This window comes from Geotrypetes seraphini, chromosome 2 (assembly GCF_902459505.1).
Source record: "Geotrypetes seraphini chromosome 2, aGeoSer1.1, whole genome shotgun sequence".
Taxonomy (NCBI): domain Eukaryota; kingdom Metazoa; phylum Chordata; class Amphibia; order Gymnophiona; family Dermophiidae; genus Geotrypetes; species Geotrypetes seraphini.
The window spans coordinates 29,631,747-29,653,772 of record NC_047085.1 but is presented as its reverse complement, the minus strand read 5'-3'; the positions used below and the strand labels follow the sequence as shown (position 1 = coordinate 29,653,772).

Genomic DNA, 22,026 nt, shown 5'->3' with positions numbered 1-22,026 from the left:
CTCTCATAAATCTGGAAACCAGAGGATGAGCCGTGAGGGGTTTTCCGAGAATAGGCTCATGAAATGCAGTGATGGCACTGAGGTGGACTCTGATAGAGGTAGTTTTGAGGCCAGCATTGGACAGCGAGAGCAAATATTCCAATACAGTTTCCACCGCTAAGGAGGTGGGTTCCTGATGATGCCGGAGACACCAGGAGGAGAATCTGGTCCATTTCTGATGGTAACATTGGAGGGTGGCCGGCTTCCTGGAGGCATCCAAGATGAGGCGGACCGGCTGAGATAGGTTCTCTGGAGAGGTCAGCCCGAGAGAAACCAAGCTGTCAGGTGGAGCGAAGACAGATTGGGATGCAGTAGAGACTGATGTTGCTGCGTAAGTAGAGTAGGAAACACAGGAAGTAGAATAGGTTCCCTGGAGCTGAGCTGGAGCAGGAGTGAGAACCAGTGTTGGCGAGGCCACCGAGGCGCGATAAGAATCATGGTGGCGTGGTCTTTGCGGAGTTTGGACAAGGTCCGCAACATCAGAGGAAGTGGAGGGAAGGCATACAGGAACCGATCCCTCCAATCGAGCAGGAATGCATCCGGGGCCAGACGGTGAGGAGAGAAGAGTCTGGAGCAGAATTGGGGCAGCTGATGATTGTGAGGTGCTGCAAAGAGGTCCACCTGCGGAGTGCCCCATCGAGCAAAGACGGAGAGCAGAGTCGGAGGGTCCAACGTCCACTCGTGGGGTTGAAGGATGCGACTGAGATTGTCGGCCAGAGAGTTCTGTTCGCCCTGGATATAGACCGCCCTGAGAAAAAGATTGCGGTCCGAGGCCCAGGTCCAGATGCGCAGAGCCTCCAAACAAAGGGGGCGAGATCCGGTGCCGCCTTGCTTGTTTATGTAGTACATGGCGACTTGATTGTCCGTGCAAAGGAGGAGGACTTGAGGGCAGAGGAGATGTTGGAAAGCCTTGAGGGCATAGAACATGGCTCTGAGTTCCAGGAAATTGATGTGATGACAGCGCTCCTGTGGGGTCCAAAGTCCCTGGGTGCGCAGATCTCCTAGGTGAGCTCCCCACGCGTAGGGGGACGCATCTGTGGTGATGATCATAGAGTGGGGGGGCAGATGAAAAAGCAGACCCCTGGAAAGATTTGAGGAGTTCAACCACCATTGGAGAGATTGCTGAAGAGATGATGTCACAGAGATGGGATGAGAAAGAAGGTCCGTAGTCTGTGACCATTGGTTGGCGAGAGTCCACTGAGGCGTACGAAGGTGGAGGCGTGCCAGAGGAAGGACATGCACCGTCGAGGCCATGTGACCCAGTAGAACCATCATCTGTCGGGCAGGGATGGAGGGGTGCATGAGTACCTGACGGCAGAGATGGAGCAGGGTCCGCTGGCGATCGGAGGGGAGAAAGGCCCTCATTAGCGTGGTGTCCAGAACTGCTCCAATGAATTGAAGTCGCTGGGTGGGAAGCAAGTGCGACTTGGGGTAGTTGATCTCGAACCCCAGGAGGTGGAGGAGAGAGATGGTGTGATGAGTGGCTTGTAGCACGAGTTGAGATGAAGGTGCTTTCACCAACCAATCGTCCAAGTAGGGGAACACCTGGAGGTTGTGAGACCTGAGGAAGGCCGCTACCACTATAAGGCACTTGGTGAAGACCCTGGGTGAGGAAGCTAGGCCGAACGGTAGCACCTTGTACTGAAAATGGTGGTGCAGCACCTGGAACCGTAGGTAGCGGCGAGAATTCTGGTTGATGGAGATGTGAGTGTAGGCCTCTTTGAGGTCCAGGGAACATAGCCAGTCGTGTTGAGAAAGAAGAGGGTAAAGCGTGGCAAGGGAGAGCATTCTGAACTTCTCCTTGACTAGACACTTGTTGAGGTCCCTTAGATCGAGAATGGGACGGAGGTCTCCCGTCTTTTTGGGGACCAGGAAGTAGCGGGAGTAGAATCCCTGACCCCTTTGATCTGGAGGTACTTCTTCGATGGCATTGAGAAGGAGGAGGGATTGAACCTCCCTCAGGAGGAGGGGGGTTTGAGATGAGTTTGAAGCAGACTCTACGGGAAGGTTGTCCGGAGGTAGAGTCTGGAAGTTGAGAGAGTAGCCGTGGCGGATGATGTTGAGGACCCACTGGTCCGACGTGATGACTTCCCAACGGCTGGAGAAAATGGTGAGACGACCTCCGATGGGTTGTGGAAGAGGTAGTAAGGGTGGATGACTGGCTATGCCCTGGAGAGAAGAGTCAAAAGGGCTGAGTTTGTTTAGCAGGCTGAGAAGGCTTAGAGGGTTGAGTGGCCTGAGAGCGAGCCTGAGCATGATGTTGCTGTTGACGGGGCCGCCGAGATTGCTGGGGAGGCGGGTTGAGTGGTCTGGCTGAGAATCTCCGTTGATAAGATGTTTGTGGCCGATAAGGTCGGGTAGGCGGTGCCTTCTTTTTCGGCTTGATCAGGGTGTCCCACCTGGTCTCATGGGCAGAGAGTTTCTGGGTGGTGGAATCCAGTGACTCTCCAAAAAGCTCATCCCCGAGACAGGGGGCGTTGGCCAGACGATCCTGGTGGTTGATGTCCAGGTCGGAGACTCTGAGCCAGGCCAAGCGACGCATGGCTACGGCCATGGCAGAGGCCCGAGAGGTAAGCTCGAAGGAGTCGTATATCGAGCGGACCATATACTTGCGCATTTGGAGAAGGCCAGAGATGTGCTGTTGGAATAGCGGGACCTTGCGCTCAGGAAGGTACTTTTGGAGGGCAGACAGTTGTTGGACCAAATGTTTGAGATAGAAGGAAAAATGGAAGGAATAGTTGTTTGCCCTGTTTGCAAGCATGGCATTCTGGTAAAGCCTCTTGCCAAACTTGTCCATGGTTTTACCTTCTCTGCCAGGGGGGGTAGAGGCATAGACACTGGAGCCCTGAGTCTTTTTTAAGGTGGATTCAACCAGAAGGGACTCATGGGGCAATTGAGATTTGTCGAATCCAGGAATGGGAATGACACGGTAAAGGTTGTCCAGTTTACGGGGGGCTCCCGGTACCGTGAGGGGATTTTCCAAGTTTTTGTAGAACGTTTCCCGTAGAATGTCATGCACGGGAAGTTTGAGGAACTCCTTAGGAGGTTGCTCAAAGTCTAGAGCCTCTAGAAAGGCTTGAGACTTTTTTGAGTCCGATTCCAGAGGAAGGGATAGGGCAGCAGACATTTCTCTCAAAAATTTGGAAAATGAGGACTGCTCTGGTTTAGAGGTGGCATCGGGTGCCGATGGTTCCTCATCAGATGAGGAGGGATCCTCCTCGGTACCGAGAGGAGTTTCCTCCCATAAGTCAGGGTCCCTGACTTCTGGTCGAGACACCGGGGTGGAGGGCGCGGTATGTCGAGTTTTGGACAAGGATTTTCCAGAGCGCACCGAAACGGTACCAGGGGAGGACGACCGGCGTCTATCTCGGTCCCGAGAAGAATGCCGTACCGCCTGGTGCCGAGGAGGATCCAATGTGGCATGAGAATGAACCACCGGATCGCCTTGAAGTTGTTGGGCCGAAAGGATCGGCATGGATGTGTTCACCGGTACCGAAGGGGTGGACACCGGGGGCTCGGTACGGGGCTCGGGCCGGTCTGGTACCGGAAGGAGCGGTGCCAGGATAGTGGGCAACAGTTGTTCAAGTTGTTTCTTCAACTGTTCTTGGAGTTGAGCCTTTAAGATGGCCGAGATACGGTCATCTAGGGGTGGCATCGGAACCGCTTTCTTTTTCTTCGGTTCCTTAGATGCCGCTCCACGCCCCGGTGATGAGGAGGCCGATGACGAGGCACTCACCGAGATCGGGGCGGAGCGTTTGCGGGACCGGTGCGATGCCGGTAGGGACGGTGTCGCCACCGTAGCCGGAGGGCGCTCGAGGGAAGAGGAAGGCTTCTTAGCCGGCTTACCTGGCGCCAGTGACGCCGATGCGGGGTCGGTCGGTGTCGAGGACGACGGTGCCGATTTCTGAGGTACCGCTGTTGAAGGTGAGGAGTCCATCGCCGACTCGGTGCCGAAGAGGAGAGTTTGCTGAATTCTTCGGTTTTTAAGGGTTCTTTTTTGAAGAGTAGCACAGCGGGTGCAGGAGTCCGCCCGATGCTCCGGACCCAGACACTGCAAACACCAATTGTGTGGGTCAGTGATGGAGATCGGGCGTGCACACCGCTGGCACTTCTTAAAACCGACCTGCGGGGGCATGAAGGGGAAGATAGCCTCCGCAAAATCGAAGCCCGAGGCCTGTATACTGGCAACAGGCCCCGCCGGGGCAAAAACGAAAGAAAAGGGAAAAAAAAAAAGCAAAGTTTTTTTTTTGTTTTTTTTTTGCAAATCAAAGAAAAATAAACCCGAAGGTAAAGGAAGAAAAAAGAAGGAAAAAAGCGCGAGCGGGAAGGCAAAAAAGTGGTTTCAACGGCCGTTGAAAAAACACACGCGTCTTCTTCGCTCCGCGGAAACGAAGAAACTGGGGACCACGCACTCCTCCGTCGGGCGGGAAGGCACTCGCGCACGCGCGGTGCGGCCAACTAGAAACTTCTAGTTAAAAAGGTCCGTACCGAGGGCTCCGTCGGTGACGTCACCCATGTGTTAAGAATATGCTGCCTGCTTGTCCTGGGATAATACTAGCAATGCAGGACACAGCTAGGCAAGGGCCAATTGTAGCAGACTCAAGAGGCAGAATATTAATCTTCCTGGAAGGCAGCTGCATTCCAACAATAAAGCCACAGATTGAGGCTGGCTAGTGCCTGGTAGATATTAATACTGGGAAACTGAAACTTAAGGACCCTGGAAAGAAACCTACCACTTCAAGTTAGAAATTATATTAAAACAAGAGAAAAAGTGTTTACATTTCCTGTGTTTCAAATGAATGTACATCCCTGCCAGCTAGCAGCTTAAGCACAGAGGCGCAGCTGCTCTCCTTCCAATGACCGGGGTTCAGGAACAGAGTGTGGCACAGTGGTTAAAGCTACAGCCTCAGCACCATGAGGTTGTGAGTTTAAACCCATGCTACTCCTTGTGACCCTGGGCAAGTCACTTAATCGCCCTCATTGCCCCAGGTACATTAGATAGATTGTGAGCCCGCCAAGACAGACAGGGAAAAATGCTTGAGTACCTGAATAAACTTATATAAATTGTTCCGAGCTCTCCTAGGAGAACGGAATAGAAAATTGAATAATTAATTAATTGGAAAGAAGGTTCATAGACAGGCAGTGCACATAGAATAAGGGTTTCTTAACACTGCCTCATTTGTCAACTTCTGCTTCAGCTATATGATCCGAGACTGCTACACAGCTGATATCGCCTATTTTTCTTGTATCATACATTGGGATATAAAAGCTTAGATACCAATACTGTTGCCTCCACTTTGCAAACCCACACAGCTATGATCCTGTTTCCTCCTAGCCCTCACACTGAATTCTGTGCAGCAAATACAAAATTATGTGAGTGAGGGAATTCTATGAAAATTCTACATTGTACAGTTGTTTAATCTCATCTGAATTTACCTGGGAAAATTCTGCACCTGTTGGAAACGATTTAATTGGGCTTCATACAAGAGCTGATTATACTTGCCAGAGCTACAAGAAAGAGCCGAGTATAATCTTATAACATGCTTAAAATACAACTATAATTACTGGCTGCAGCTCTCCTTTTTGCATGGAAAGGCAAGAAGTCCCTGCTGAGAACCTCCTTCAGTGCAGAGGATTATGCCCAGCACTAGACTGGTGTATGCAAGGTCAAATGGATGTCATTCCGACTACAATCCTTACAGCAGTAGTACAAGAGCACTGGGTTGTCAAGATGGCTGAGGCAGCCTACATGGAGAGACCATGGTTATAATCTTATATCAACCATGCCTGTGACAGAGGGCACTAGGGTAAAAAAAAAAAAAAGCTGAAATGCTGAATATGAAAAATGGGGGCATCAGTGTTTTAAGTATGAGGAATTATACAGTCATCTACTCAAAGATGTGTGTAGTATTTTCCTCTTTTTGCAACATCTTGCTAAATTGGAAAGGCCAACCAGTCTGCCTTCATCTATGATGTTACTGACAATAACAAGCAACTGCTGCTTAAAGTTTCATGTAAGCCAAAATAAATATCCCAGTCATAACAGTCAGTGCCCAAACAAACAGTAACAGAAAGTAAAAAGCCCTTAAAACTGCAGGCCCCTTCCAAAATACTGGTTTCACTCATGAGACAATAGCAGCATATAGGTCATGTAATAAAGGTTAAAATTTTTAGAGTCATTCTACTATTTAAATGGCCCCATCTAGGAAAGCATCAGAAAGTATTACACCCAGGATATGAATGAAACAGTAAATACATGCACAATAATTTGAGAGACTCTACCACAAGTTGCTGAGCCTAGACAGAGAATTATAAATTGGATTTTAAAGAATTAAGATTAGTACAGTAGGGTTGATGTTATACTTACCATATGCATATCTGAACAGTAATAGTGTAACATGAACTACAGGTACAGATCCCTTTTTATAGTCCAAGAGCAAACAGGTAGTTATCACATTTCTTACTCTGCATAGCACTCCACAGCTGAAATATCCAATCTGCAGAATAAAAAGTCCAGTAAGAATCCACCACCATTCATAAATAACTTTTTTTTTTTTTTAAGGATCATAGCTATTAACCACAAGCTATGCCATTTCTAAACATAAGCTAAGGAACATATGAACCAATCAACCAGGAAGAAAAGCTAGTATCATTTTGCCCGATACAATACAATTCTAAAGCACACTTTACATGCTTTCAAGTCCTGCTCAAATCAAAGAATAGTGCATTTAAAAGAAATCAAAAGCAACTTAAAACCAATGGCCCGGTAAAGCCAGTACTGGAAAAGCAGCAGTAAGTGAAACGGCAAGGGCTCACAATACGATTCTAAAGGAGGCTGAGAATGTACCGGGCCTGGCTCAGAGACTTCCCTAACCTATGCTTAAGGTTTTTCCTCCTTTTCAATCTATATATATAAAATCGGAGGTACTGTATGTATGTGTGTATGTGTGTGTGTGTGTGTGTATGTGCCGCGATCACGCAAAAACGGCTTGACCAATTTGAACGAAACTTGGTATGCAGATCCCTCACTACCTGGGATGATATGTTCTGGGGGTCTCGCGGCCCACCTGCACACGTGGGCGGAGCTACAAACAGAAAATCAGATTTCACCCATTCATGTCAATGGAAAAAATGTAAAAAGCTGCCATTCTCACAGTAATTCAAAAACGGCTTGACCGATTAGAACGAAACTTGGTATGCAGATCCCTCACTACCTGGGGTGATATGTTCTGGGGGTCTCGCTGCCCACCTGCACAGGTGGGCAGAGCTAAAAACATAAAATCAGATTTCACCCATTCATGTCAATGGAAAAAATGTAAAAAGCTGCCATTCTCACAGTAATTCAAAAACGGCTTGACCGATTTGAACGAAACTTGGTATGCAGATCCCTCACTACCTGGGGTGATATGTTCTGGGGGGTCTCGCGGCCCACAACTCTATGTTGCTTGCTCAAGGCTGGGTTCACCCAAGAATTTATATGTTCTTGCCCCTGGAGGTGAAACTAAAAATGTTGTTTATAATCACGTTTTGCGTTAGTTGTATTGTATTCATTTTGTCAAATATTTCACATTATAATTTGAATATTGTACTTTTTATTAAGCTGTAAAAAAATAATTTCATTCACCACTATAAAGTATCTTTATTTGAATCCATTTACAGTGTTATTGCTATAATTAAATACCCGTGCAACGCCGGGGCATCAGCTAGTAAACTATAAAGTATAAAAAAACAAACCCCAAAACAATGGAAGCCAAAAAGTTATAATATAGCCTTCAATCCTTAACCCTTACTCCTCTGCCCACCAACCCAGCCAGCCGATTAACCGTTCCCCTTAACTGCATCCATGACATCCTGTCTGTCTGTCTAGCTTGTAAGCTCTTTAGAGCAGGGACTGCTCTTACTCTGTGCGACTCTGTATTGCGCTGTAGTAGTAGAAACAGATTTCCACGAACAAGTAGATCACTTTCTATTCTCACTCCTGCAAACACCTCACTTTCTTTCGTCACCGGGGTCCTGGAAACATTTTGCTCTATTAACAACGGGACCAAAAAAAGACACCTCCCCCCCCCCCCCCAAAAAAAAAAAAAGTAAGAAGTCCGCAGCTTCTCGCCTATCTTCCGGGTCACAAGCTCCCTCCTCGGAGACGGGGCTCGCGGTGCCGAGCAGAGGGGCCTGCAGCACGGCCCCCGAGGTGCCCCGCCAATGACTTTGAGTCCACCTTCACCGCAGACGTCCAGAACGAGAGAGTCCGACTCGGGCCCTCGTCGTCGCAGCGCGGGCGGCCGTCTCGGAGCACCAGGGCATTCCGAGGCCCGCGCCGCCAAGTCTATCCTCTGGAGGCCGGGGGAGGGGAGCGCAGCCGGAGGTCGACAGCGAGATATAAGGTGGGGGAGGGGGGATTGGCAACGCCGCCGCTACTCACCATCCGGCTCCAGGAAGAGTCTCTCTGAGCCAGGAGGAAGTGACCTACCCGGTGCCGCTCGCGAGACGCCACCGCCTGGCTCGCGCGCCTCGTTGTCGCATGCGCGATAAAACCGGAAGGTAAAGGGGAGGGGGGCTGTGAGGAGTTTTTCCTGTTCCTGTACTTCGCGCCTCACAGTCCGTCGATCCTGACTCCTGGTACTTTTTGTTTTGTTTGACATATTGTGGTCACTAACGCGTGATTCATGTTGAATTAAGCTTCTTAAAAAAAAAAAAAAAAATTAGATCTATGATGGGGGAAGCCACTACTTGACCTGGATTGGCCACCATGAGGATGGGCTATTGGGCTTGATGGACCATTGGTCTGACCCAGTATGGCTGTTCTTATGCTCATGTGCCAAATATAGGACAATCAAGCCATTGCAACATCACTGATGAGGTTGGCTCTGAGGCACTGTGGAATGAGGCATTATGACATCACAATCTCAGCTCTGGAATGTTGCTCTCATTGGGGTTCCGGAATCTTGCTATTCTTTGAGATGCTGGAATGTTGCTAGTCTTTGGGGTTTAGCCAGGTACTAGTGACCTGGATTGGCCACCATGAGAATGGGCTACTGGGCTTGATGAACCATTGGTCTGACCCAGTAAGGCTATTCTTATGTGTAAAGAAATATTTTCTCCAGTTTGCTTTAAATCTAGTACTTAGTACCTTCATTGCATGCCCTTAGTCCTAGGATTTTTGGAAAGAGTAAACAAGCAATTTACATCTACCCTTTCCACTTCACTCAGTATTTTATAGACCTCTATCGTATCACTCCTAAGCTGTCTCTTCTCCAAGCTGAAGGGCCCTAGCCGCTTTAGCCTTTCCTCATAGGGAAGTCGTCCCATCCCTTGTATCATTTTCGTAACACTTCTCTGTACATTTTCTAATTCCACTACATCTTTTTTGAGATATGGCAACCAGAATTGCACACCGTATTCAAAATTTGGCCATACTATAGAGTGATAGGAGGGTATTATGATATTTTCATCTTTGGTTTCCATTCCTTTTCTGATAATTCTTAACATTCTATTTGCTTTCTTAGCTGCCACCGCACATTGAGCCTAGGGTTTCAATATATCCTCAGTGATGACGCCTAGATCCTGTTCTGGGCAGTGACTCCTAGCGTGGAATCCTGCATCACATAGCTATAGTTTAGGTTTCTTTTTCCCACTTGCATCACTTTGCCCTTGCTTGCATTAAACATCATCTGCCATTTTGATGCCTTATTTTTATTATGGAAATCTATTACATCAATATCAGGTCAGGCTGAGAAGTATATTAGACCTTCTGTTGAACAATTGGCCACTTTCTTCAACGATAAAATTTTAACTATTAGGTCATCTTTTTCTAATACTTCAGGGCTATTTGATCCATCTTGTATTGAAGATTCTTTCAGTGAGGCTCCAGTCAACAGATACTGGCATAATTTTAGCATGATAACAGAATGTAAATCGTTGAAGCTCTGTACCAAATTCAGTTTAAAAAAAAAAGTTTAATTGACCCTGCTCCTTCATACATTTTCTGTAATATTCCTACATTTGGTATTTCTTGGCTTACAATGTTGGTAAATTATATTCTTACCAATGGTTTTTTTTGCATCAGATACGGGTTGTATTATACTTACTCCTTTGTTAAAAAATTCTGAATTGGACCCAACATTGGCCTCCCACTACCGTCCAGTTGCGAATATACCATTGTTAACAAAGATTTTGGAATCCATTGTTTCAAGGCAACTTTCGGATTATCTGGAGGAATTTTCCATTTTCCTTCCATTCCAACATGAATTCCATCTGAATCATAGTACTGAGACTCTTCTCATTTCACTAGTTGCAAAAGTTCAGAATTTTTTGGTTCATGGTCGATGTGCTATTTTGTTACAATTCGATCTTTCTGCAGCCTTTGTTGTTGTTGATCATGATATTTTAATGCAACTATTGATTGATGTCTGTTTAGATCATAGAGTTCTGAATTGGTTTAATGGTTTCTTGAAATTACGATCTTATCAAGTACATGCTGAGGGTAAATTCTCTCCATCTTGGTTTCCTGTATGTGGGCTACCTCAGGGGTCTCCTCTGTCCCCCATATTATTTAATATATATATGACGACTTTAAAATATTTGAATTTATCTATCTCAGAATCAATTTTTTTTTTATGCCGATTATATTTTTATCTTACTTGATGTTGATCCATCTCTGTCAAATTTAACAGTTGACATTAATTCTTGCATTTCCAGACATCAAGATTGGGCTTCCTCCGTACGTATGAAGCTAAACACCATTAAAACTAAACTCCTATGGTTTGGCCCTGCTGTATGTACCTTATCATCTTCTATGCCAGGGGTGTCAAACTCAATCACATTAAGGGGCCGAAATCCAAAACACAGGCTAAGTCGTGGGCCAGACACCACCAAATCTCTGTCCCAGACCCCACCCCATAATAATACTAATTATAACACCATTTTTTTCCATTCATTTTTCATATATACACATGCAATATAATCTTATTAACACATAATGGTAATGGTTAACCACAAAATTAAACTACACAAAACACACTGTATGCTTTTCAAAATTCATTCCTACCAGAACACAGAACCCCTATGCAAATATGGGACCAAAAACTAAAAGTACTAATATATTTTTAAAAAATACCCTAAGATTCAAGATTCTGCATGCAGTACAACCCCCAGAGAAAAAGAAACAAATGTATTTCTTCCTGAGCAGTGCAAAAGATAGACAGCAGATTAAAATGCTTAAAACTCAATTCAAACACTAACTTGAAAATAAAATCATTCCCCCTACCTTTCTTGTCTCCCTCCCTCCATGTTGTGCCTCCCTCTGGTGGGTGTCTAACCTGGCTGGCTCCAACCTGGCCGTTTGATGCTCCCCGGTGTCATTTTCTGGCTGGCTCACCCACAGCCGTAGTGTGCACGGAGCCACGTGCAGCGGCTCCTCGTGCGTCCTGCACTTGAACCAGAAGCCTTCTCTCTGACGTCGCAACGTCAGAGGGAATGCTGCTGGGTGAGGTGTGGGACACGTGTGGAGCCGCTGCACGCAGCTCCTTGTACATTATGGCTGTGAGGAGGAGGGAGCCGACCACAAGGTAAAACTGGGGGCATCGGACCGCGGGTAACATAAAACGATCAAGTGGGCTGGATTTGGCCCGTGGGCCTTGAGTTTGACACCTGTTTTCTATATGATTAATTTCTTCATCTAGAATTCTTGGGTTCCTTCTGGACTCTACTCTCTCTCTAACTAGTCAAATTAATATTGTATCAAAAAATGTTTTTTCAGTTTACGGAGGTTGAGGAGGGTACGTTGTTTTTTCCAACAACATCATTTTGCTGTGCTAGTGCAGGCTTTTATATTAGCTTATCTGGATTATGCAAATTCTTTTTACATCAGTTTAAATAAGGGCAATTAAAGGAGATTGCAGCTTATTCAGAATACGGCTGCCAAATTAATTTTTGGTAAGAGAAGATGTGATCATGTCACTCCATTGCTAAGGGCGTTACACTGGCTTCCGGTGTATTGTAGGGTTCCGTTCAAATGTGCTAGGTATTTAAAAGTCTATATGGGATTTTTTCCCCATTACTTACATTTTTCTTCAATTCGCAACACCCCTTCTCTACTAGAGGAATACATAAATTTAAATTAGCATTTCTGTCTATTAAGGGTATTCGCACTTTAGGAAGGCTCTCCCACTCTTTGGCATATGCCTTGGTAAAAATCTGGAATGACCTTCCTCCAGAAATTAGATCCCTTTCCTCTTTGACTTGTTTCAGAAAAACTTTGAAGACGTATTTGTTCAAGAAATTTTTAATTGATGAATAATGGATTGTAATAGTTGTACTCCTGTTTAATTATTGTTTTCCCTACCCTTTTTGGGCTAATTTTGTGAACCGGGGAAAGACCCGGTATATAAAACTAAGGATTGGATTGGAAGTCTCACAAGTTCCTCTTGCAATTTTTCACAATCCTCTTAGAGTTTAACAACTTTGTGTCATCAGCAAATTTAATTATATCACTAGTTAGTCCCATCTCTAGATGATTGATAAATATGTTAAAAAGCAACGTTCCTTAGCGCCGGCAGCAGATGAATCTAGAGACAAGTACATCTACCAGCAGATGGAGAATAAAGAACTGACTATATCTTGGATGGAATTCCTCCTGGCCAGCCAGTATGCTCTATCTCCAGTTTGAATGACTGCTATTCCTCTAGGCTCCTGGCTTCAGCTACCGGCTTCAGTTTCCTGTATCAGAAAGGCAAAATTCTCCTGTGGCTTAGGCCTCAGTTGAGCTGCGGGGTTTTGGCTGAACGATGCCAACTTTGGCGGCAACACCTGGGTCCTCCCAGTTCCCTTCCCCACCCTCCCCACATGAAGAACCTGAATGCCTGAGGAGCTTCATTGGTTTTAGGGCTTCTTTCCCATAAGTAAAAAAAAGAGCCCGAGTCTGGTTTTCTAGTGGTGGTTGCCTTTCGAATTTAGGAGAAGTGTGAACAGCAGTTGTGCTGGGAATGGCAGCAGAAGCGGTTAAGCGAGATAAGTGCCGCACGCCATCAGGAGTGGCTTCCACCGTGAGCTCAGAAGATGCGGCGGCAGTTAGTTTGACCCAGGAGTGCACACGCATCACGGGTAAAAGAAGCACTGGACAAGGTGAAGGTGGTGCCCTCGCGAGAGCGAGCCGGAGCAGAGAGTGAGCTCTGCCCATCTTTAGCGGGGGCGGTGAGTGCGTGGATGTGGGAGAGGCGGACGGGGAAGAGTCGCAGGCAGGCATGCAGCTCTTCTCTCTAGAGTTTGTCCAGTTGCTACACAATGCTTTTTTGCTGCAAGGGGCAAACCCAAAAGGGGAGGGGAGGGCTCAGGTATCTTTGCGCCGACCTCAATTAGGGGTGGGGGAGGGCCAGCAAGGTGCCAAATGGCACAAGGTAGTGCAGGATGCAGAGGTTTTTCGGTCTGCTAACTCTGAGCTCTCGTTTCCCCAGTTTGACCCTGGGGAGGCTGATAATGAACAAGATATAGAGGTGGAGGTGGGAGCAGCGGTGGATGATCCCTCTGTATTGAGACTTTTTCATAAGGAGGAGCTAGCTGCATTTATCTCCAAAGTGCCAGAGTGTCTGCATATTTCACCTGACCCAGGGGTGACTAGGGTATCCAATCCCCTGATTTCTGGAACGAAAAAGCCTCCTAGAGCCTTCCTGGTGCATGAGGCCATGTAGGAATTAATATCGGAGCAATGGACTGCTCCGGAATAGTCAGGTCTCAAGGTAGCTAAAGCTTTGAGGTAGTTGTATCCTGTGACTCAGGAGGAGCTGGATAAGTTTCAGCTTCCAAAGGTAGACGCATTGGTAGCAGCCATTTCTAGAAGAACCATTCTTCCAGTGGAGGGGGAAGTGGGACTTAAGGATTTGCAGGACAGGAAGCTTGAGTCCACCTTGAAGGCTTCATTCAATGTGGCAACCCTGATTCTGCAGATGGCCGTGTGCAGTTCCTATTCGGCACGGGCCTGTCTTCAATGGGTCCAACGGATCTGCCTGCCTACAGAACGTGCCTCTCGCGGCAAGAGGTACGTCCTGTAGGAAGTCAGCCGGCGTGGACAACTCTCCTGGTCGGCATCTCTCCTCTACTCACTGCACCTCCAGGATCCCTGTAACGGCGGGGGTTGCGACAAGACGGGCCTCCGCGCATGCACAGATGATGACGCGATGATGTCACACATGTGCGTGAAGTCATCACGTTGACTTCCGGGTGCCTTCCGGCCGGGGCACTGCATTTAGTATGTCGCCGGCCGGAAACGTTTGTGGGACACTGCTTTAGACGCAGCAGATGAACCCAGAGCCCCACTCTGGTGTGTTCTCAGAGGGGGGGGCGCTTTTGGGTTTTTTCTCGCAGGTTGGTTTCCTTGGTGGATCATAGAAACATAGAACATGACGGCAGAAAAGGGCCATGGCCCATCTAGTCTGCCCACACTAATGGCCCACCCCCTAACTACCTCCATGAAGCGATCCCACATGCCAATTCCATCTTTTCTTAAAATCTGGCACGCTGCTGGCCTCAATTACCTGTTGTGGAAGATTATTCCAGCGATCAACCACCCTTTCGGTGAAGAAATATTTTCTGGTGTCGCCATGAAATTTCCCACCCCTGATTTTCAACGGATGCCCTCTTGTTGCCGTGGGTCCTTTAAGGAAAAAGAGATCCTCTTCCACCTCGATACGGCCTGTGACATATTTGAACATCTCAATCATGTCTCCCCTCTCTCTGCGTTCCTCGAGTGAGTACAGCTGCAACTTACCCAGTCGTTCTTTTTGCTTATGGGAAAGAAGTTTGTTGATATGGGGCTGAAATGTTCCTAATGCTTTGACAAGAGCGATACTGGCTGGCCAGGAGGGATTCCATCCATGATATACACCAACGAGTCAGTTATCTCCACCTGCTGGTAGATGTATACTATCCCACTTGTTTCTGGATTCATCTGCTGCATCTAAAGGAAAGAAAATTAACAGGTAGGACATAATTTTACCGTCCCAGCACATACCCCTGGGAAACCCCACTATTCATCCTTCTCCATTGAGAATATTGATAATTTAAACCTACTTTCTGTTTTCTGTATTTCAACCGGTTCTTAATCCATAATAGGAGAATATTAACCATCTCACCTTTATCCGCATGTTCATTCACCCCTTCAAAGATGGAATTCCAAAATTTTTTTGCAAGTCAGTGCCTCAAAGTGAGGATTTCTTCATAAAATTATATTGCTGGCAGTTTCAATGTTTTGCTGATAAAATGAAGAGTGGGGGTGGGGGGGAATCAACCAAAACCTATATGGATTAACCCAATTTAAGGCCCACTCTGTTAAATTATTAACAAACAGGCAAAGAACAGCATCTTTATTTAGTGCTGATTAGCCCCTTCACAAGTACAACTGATTCCAGGCCAATTCAGGAGATTTAACTCGTAGTGTGTTCTTTTCAGTGCTGTCAGTTTTTATTTCAAGTTCAACCCAAACATTAACCCCCATCCCCCCCCCCCCGGCACACCTTTTTATGAAGCCGCGTTAAGGTTTTTTATTGTCGGCCATGGCGGTAAAAGCTCTAACACTCTTAGAATTCCTATGAGCCTTGGAGCTTTTACCACCTCGGCCTGCTATAAATAGGGGAGGGGGTGTAAAATTTGGAACAAATATTATAAAAGTAATACATTTAACTGCTTCATTTGCAGCTTTTGTTCATTAAAAACACAAAAGTCTAATTATATTCCAAAATAGCACAAACCACCTAAAACAATTTTTTAAACAAATGCAAACTTACATGCATTTGTTTAAATCTTAATTATCTAAATGTTCAAAATTGTTTTAGCCTTTGTATATCAATTTCAAAGAGCAGAAAGTTTGGTTGTGACTTTCCTGGGATTTGTTTTATTTGTAAACCACTTTGGTCTTATTAAATTAAGTGATTATATAACATATTAATAAACAGTTGGGACCCAGTGACTGACACTGCTTCAGCTGCCTTCCTTGGCCCACCAACTGCGCCACTGGGAGCCGAGCCCTGTAAGAACAGCTTCACAGTTCCTGCCACTGATTGGTTCTGCCTTTCTGCCATTTCTATTTGTTTGGTAAGGAAAAATTGATTTTTGTGTGTGTGTGTGGGGGGGGTCTTCTCCTTTGACATGAATGACTATTAGAGAGGGAGTGGGTGGGGGCAAGAAAGAGAAGGAATGAAAGGTTTAGAAGTACAGAGGGAAATATACATATATATATATTTTTTTTTTTTTAACAAAGAGAGTGGGCTGTGGATGGCTGGGTTGGGGGGTACAGAGAAGAATGAGGCTTGGTAGCTGGGATAGAGAGTGGTTGATGCAACAATGCTGTCAGCCTTCAGGGGATGTTTGGATGGCTGGGTTGGGGGGTACAGAGGAGAATGAGGCTTGGTAGCTGGGATAGAGAGTGGTTGGTGCAACAATGCTGTCAGCCTTCAGGGGAGTCCATGAATCCCTTGGGGCTATGTCTTTTTGGGTTTGTTTTGTTTGATTAGGTACAAAAGCTTGTTTGCACTGTTTGGGAGAGTTGGGATATTAGAGAGGGAGACGGTGGGGGTGAGTAGCACAGAAAGGGTAGGGAGTACAGTGAGGAGAAAAATGAATTTTTTAACTGTTAGGGTGAGGTCATTGGTTTATGGAATGGGTGGGGGCAACAAAGGATGGTGGGAGAGGAAGGATGGGAATACAGAGAGGAGTTTTAAAAACTTTTTGGGGGGATGATAAGAAAGCGAGAGGGTAGGAGAAGAAGAGAAAAGGGATGATGGTGAGAACAGGAAGGATGGGAGAAAAAAAAATCCTTTTAACTATTGGAGTCTGGGATGAGAGAAAGGGAATAGATGGGTGGGGCAACAAGAAAGGGAATTGTGAGAACAGGAAGAGGTGGGGGTACAGAGGGCAGAATTTGGGGTAACAAGAGCCCAAAAGAGGGGAATGAGCAGGATGGAAAAAGAGAAGAGTATGAGTGTACATTTGTAAAAGAGGATGGGGCATGAGGGAATGCAGAATAAAAGATGTGGGCCACTGTCCCCTCTAAGCTGAGTGGGAGTCCTCTAACTGCCTTGCTGGCAGTGTGTGTGTATGTGGGGGGAAGCAGTGCTTTAATATTGTGTTTTCCACCATTATGGACAGGTAGGTTCCCTTTAGTACTGCAAAGCTTGCCTGTCTCTTGAAAATGTGATGGTGGAACGGTGCCTTCTACCGCCAGGACTATAGGCAGAGGATTCCCGCTTAGTTTAGAGCAGGGATCTCAAAGTCCCTCCTTGAGGGCCGCAATCCAGTCGGGTTTTCAGGATTTCCCCAATGAATATGCATTGAAAGCAATGCATGCACATAGATCTCATGCATATTCATTAGGGAAATCCTGAAAATCTGACTGGATTGCAGCCCTCAAGGAGGGACTTTGAGACCCCTGGATTAGAGGGAATAGTGGTGTGGACCAAAGGAAATACAACAGAGAAGGCAGGGAGGCAGAGAGTGGAGAATGTGAAGCAGTGCCAATTTCGGCTCCTCTTGTGGTTTCTTTGAGGATGGAAGAGGGAATTGATATGCTGGGGCCACTGAACTCTTCTCGTAGTGGATTTTAGGGGTGGGATTGTCTTAGCTACAGAGAAACTGCAAAAGGGAATTGGTTACCTCCAACATATCGCCTCCCAATGAGAGATGAGGTGAGGTGGGGTCACAGAGTTCCTCTTTCTGTTTTCTCTTGTGGTAAGAAGTGATATGTTGGGGCTGCTGAGCTCTTGCTGTTTCTCTTGGGATGGGAGCATCCCAGCCTGAGAAAAACAAAAGGGCTTGGCAGTCTCAACCAATCATATCCCATTAAGGAAAATTGTGTGGGGGCAGGAGGTGTTTTGTCCTGAGTAATGACTGCTTAAACTTTGTTTGGAACAGACAGCCGTGGACCACTTCTTCCTACACCATATGAAAATGCGTGAGCAAAATAGAGAGCAGCAAATCACCACCATCTCCACTTGCTGAATATCTGCAAAACCAGATTAGAGAGCAGAAGATCACCACCGCCACCTCTGCTCACTGAACAGATGTAGGAGCAGAGCAGATTCTAGCACTACCCAGCTTCATAAGGGACCTTATCTGACTTGACCACTTCTCTTTCACGTCAGGATGGCAAGCTGCAGTTACTCCACAGAACAGTCAGATTTGGGCAGCGGTGATAAAGGTGAAGACGTTGTACAACATTTGATTCGAGTTCCTTTCTCTAGCTTAAATTTTGAAAAGAAACAAAGCATTATTTCCAAAGGAAGAAGCACTCCTGATCTTCCCAAGTTAATGCAGGATGAAAAAGAGTTTGTCCGCCATTTTCAGAGAACTAGGTATGATGCAATAGAATGGTTAACAGGAAGTGTTACTCTGAATAAACTGTTCTGCTGGCCGTGTCTGCTTTTCAATATTGACAAAGGAACATGGAACTACAATGGCTTTTCTCAACTGAATAATTTATCAAGAGCATGCCAAAAACATGAATGCTCTCTAGCCCATCTACAAGCTACTTTAAGACTTAAGATGTTTGGCCAAACTTGTGTCGATCTCAAACTGGATGAACACTGCAGACTTGAAATTCTGAAACACAATGAGATGGTCAGAAGAAATAGAGATGTTTTGAAGAGACTAATTGATGTGGTTTGTTTTCTTGGTCAACATGAACTAGCATTTCAAGGTCACGATGAGTCTGTACAGTCATCGGGAAGGAATTATGTGCAATTGCTCCAATTTTTGTCAAGATTTGACTCGGTTTTGTGTCAGCACTTGGAAACAGCTACAGTTTTCTCAGGAACATCAAGCCATGTTCAGAATGACATCATTTCTTCAGTCGCTGCAGTGATTGATTTTTCAGTTAAAGAAGAATTACACAAATCAACATTTGTTGCTGTTTTGACTGATGAATTTTCTGATGTAGCAAACCTCTCTCAACTTTCTATATCTGTGAGATACGTTACAGATGACAGTGGACCAAAGGAGAGATTTTTGAGGTTCATCAAAGTGACAGATAGAAGTTCACATGGAATTTCAACACTTATCCTTCAAACTCTTAAGGAATTCAAGTGTTTGAAAAAGCTGGTTGCACAAGCTTTTGATGGTGCCCCAGTAATAGCTTCAAATTTACAAGCAGTGCAATCCATGATTCGAAATGAAGCACCCGATGTAATATATGTTCACTGTTATGCACATATCTTAAATTTAGTACTAAGTCAAAGTGTCGGATATATTCGACAGTGCAAAATTTTCTTTGCTGCTCTGAGTGGCATAGCTGAATTTTTCACAAAATCAAATAAAAGAACTCAGTTGCTAGATGAAGTCATAAAAGTAAGAATTCCTGCAGTGGCTAATACACAATGGAATTACCATTCACAGATTGTCAACATTGTGAAAGAGAATAAAAGAGGATTACTTGAGCTATTTCACGATATAATCGATAGTGCTCAAGAATGGGATGGTGAAACAGTGTCTGCTGCATCGGATTTTCATCAGACCCTCAATGATTTTGAGTTTTCCTTTCTGTTGACAGTTTTTGCTGCAGTTTTTGCTTACACAGACGTCTTATTTTCTGTTTTACAAGCCAAACGATTTGATATTTCATATTGCCAGCAGAAGGTAAAGGAAGTAGAAGAATTCTTAATTGGTCAGAGAGAAAAGTTTCAGGAAATATATGATAGCCTGGAAGAAGACTTGGGCCCTCCAAAGAAATACAGCTGTGGAGATAATTTTGAAACGAATACTCAGTATAAACAGCTGTTCTATGAAATAATCGATTGTTTGTTACTCCAAATCGGAGAGAGGTTTTCTGACATGGTTAAGTTGGAATTTGTAGCTCTTCTAGATCCTTCTAAATTTATAACACATGCCAGAGCTTTCCCAGAGGATGCATTCTCCTCTTTGAAGAAAACATACAGTCGGCATTTTGATTTTGTCAGGCTTAAAAATGAGCTGACAGTGATGTATACATCTAAAGAGTTCTATGGGAAATATCCACAGGAAATCCATAAAGTACTAAGAGATACTGGGCTAGGTTCGTTTGGTTTCAGTGAAACCTACAAACTTGTCACACTGATTCTTACAATTCCAAGCACTACAGCTACAGTGGAAAGATCATTCTCTGCTTTAAACAGAGTTAAGAACTATTGCAAGAATACAATAGGACAGGAGAGACTTTCATCTCTAGCAAAACTATCAATTGAAAAAGAGCTACTCCTGACTTTAAAATCAAATACGAAATTCTATGATGATGTCGCTAAGCATTTTATAAAAATGGAGGGGAGGATGGAATTTCATTTTAAATGAGCATTTCCAGCAAGCTCTTAGCCCTACACACACGTTTCAGCCCAGGCCATCATTGACTGAAAACTTGTTAATTGTTTCTGTTTCAAGTATTAAGGGCAATTTTCATGGATGTTTCAGGTAGCTGTACCGTCAGTTTGGCCCAAAGTGACAATGACGTTGTGGTGTCTGCTGTCACTCTTATTTGAGTATATTCTGAAGGAATCGGCGACAAGACAGAGCTTATTTTATTTTTTTGCATACACCGAAAGTCATGTGTGTGCTGTTTTCTGTTTTTTTGCCTCACTTGCCCTCCCCCTACCTGCACCTATAAGCAGGGGGTTCTCAACCTTTTTTTTTCCTGTTGGGAGACATCTGATGGATAATGTTCTCACATGTGATCAGTGCTGAGGAAATTACTTTGTAAAAATAATATACGTATTAGTTACTGCAAGGAAAAAGTAATATACAGTACTCCCCCGATCCCCCGCGAATGTTGAAAAACCGCGAATACAGTTTTTAGCAGGGGAGGCAGGAGAGGGCAGCCGGAGCGCCGGCGAGTGAAGGCAATCACTCGCAGTATGCTCCAACCGCCTCTTCCTTTACTAAAGTCGGGCCTCACCAATCAGGAGCTGCTTTGACACACAGCTCCTGATTGGTGAGGCCCAACTTTAGTATAGGAAGAAGTGGTCGGAGCATACCACGAGTGATTTCCTTCACTCGCTGGTGCTCCGACTACCCTCTCCTGCCTCTCATTCGCGGTCGGAAAATACCACAAATGACTGGGACCGCGGACCGCAAATTCGCAGGAGAGTACTGTATTAGTTACTAGTTACTTGTTCAATGAAAGCAATTTGTTAAGTTACTGTAATATGTTACCTTTAGTTTTGAATTTGTGGATATAAATAGTTGTTTTGACATTAAAAAATTCTAAGCAGAACATATAATTTTAAGCAATTAGAAATTCATCCATTATCAAAGAAAACATCCAAACAGAAAATACTCAAGGCCTCAGATAAAGAGGTCCAATATAATTAGATATAAAATCAATGGAAAAAATGGCATATGAGCAATGCAGAAATCAAGTATTATCAATATTCAACAGTCCTCGATGTGGCAGCACAAGGCAGGGCTGCCTTCTGGTGTCAGTGCCAGCAAAGAAACAAAAATGTGTTCAATTAGGGGTTTTCCTTCACTAAGACTGCTGTTATGCCATTGGGCAGCAGTGGGTATCGGATAAATTGGGAAAAACTATCTGTCCCAGAATACCTTGAGCTTTGCAGCTCAGAGCTGAGATCCATTAGGGAAGGGCTACAGCCCTGCTGAGTTAAAGGGGTGGGACTCAGGCAGGGAGGAGTACTTCTGCCCCAGACTGGAATCTCTCGGGACCTCCTTTCTCAGGGTTCTCTCCTGAATGATTCCAGTCTGGGGCAGAAGTACTCCTCCCTGCCTGAGTCCCACCCCTTTAACTCAGCAGGGCTGTAGCCCTTCCCTAATGGATCTCAGCACTGAGCTGCAAAGCTCAAGGTATTCTGGGACAGATAGTTTTTCCCAATTTATCCGATACCCACTGCTGCCCAATGGCATAACAGCAGTCTCTTTCTCGGGACCTCCTTTCTCAGGGTTCTCTCCTGAATAAGAGAGTTCCACGAGATCCCTTCTCTAGCTGTGGGTTGAGGAGAATCCTGGGAAGCAGAGGAATTCTTA

At 45.4% G+C, this 22,026-nt stretch overlaps 2 protein-coding genes across 5 annotated transcripts in view; one reads left to right on the top strand and one right to left on the bottom strand.

Moving 5' to 3' along the window:
- ZFAT (zinc finger and AT-hook domain containing) overlaps positions 1 to 7,956 on the bottom strand; it is a 305,185-nt gene extending 297,229 nt beyond the window's left edge. Inside the window, exons 1-2 of the mRNA XM_033932774.1 lie at positions 7,941 to 7,956; positions 6,407 to 6,536 (exon numbers count right to left, since the gene is read on the bottom strand). The gene's annotated coding sequence lies outside the window, so the exon portion shown is untranslated. The remainder of the gene's footprint in view (positions 1 to 6,406; positions 6,537 to 7,940) is intronic.
- A 449-nt stretch (positions 7,957 to 8,405) lies between these two features.
- Positions 8,406 to 20,881, top strand: LOC117354795 (zinc finger MYM-type protein 1-like). 4 transcript variants are annotated; one of them, XM_033932778.1, is made up of 3 exons: positions 8,406 to 8,423; positions 15,984 to 16,122; positions 17,938 to 20,881. In XM_033932778.1, exon 3 carries the CDS (start codon positions 18,169 to 18,171, stop codon positions 20,341 to 20,343), a length of 2,175 nt encoding a protein of 724 aa, XP_033788669.1. In that variant the 5' UTR covers positions 8,406 to 8,423; positions 15,984 to 16,122; positions 17,938 to 18,168; the 3' UTR covers positions 20,344 to 20,881. The 4 variants fall into 4 exon arrangements, with proteins under 4 accessions (XP_033788669.1, XP_033788667.1, XP_033788668.1 ...); XM_033932776.1 differs by lacking the exon at positions 8,406 to 8,423 and adding an exon at positions 8,536 to 8,658; XM_033932777.1 differs by lacking the exon at positions 8,406 to 8,423 and adding an exon at positions 8,562 to 8,580.
- Positions 20,882 to 22,026: the final 1,145 nt, after the last annotated feature.

Coding starts and splice junctions, on each gene's coding strand:
- LOC117354795 (XM_033932778.1), top strand. CDS start 18,169: ATGGCAAGCTGCAGTTACTCCACAGAACAGTCAGATTTGGGCAGCGGT.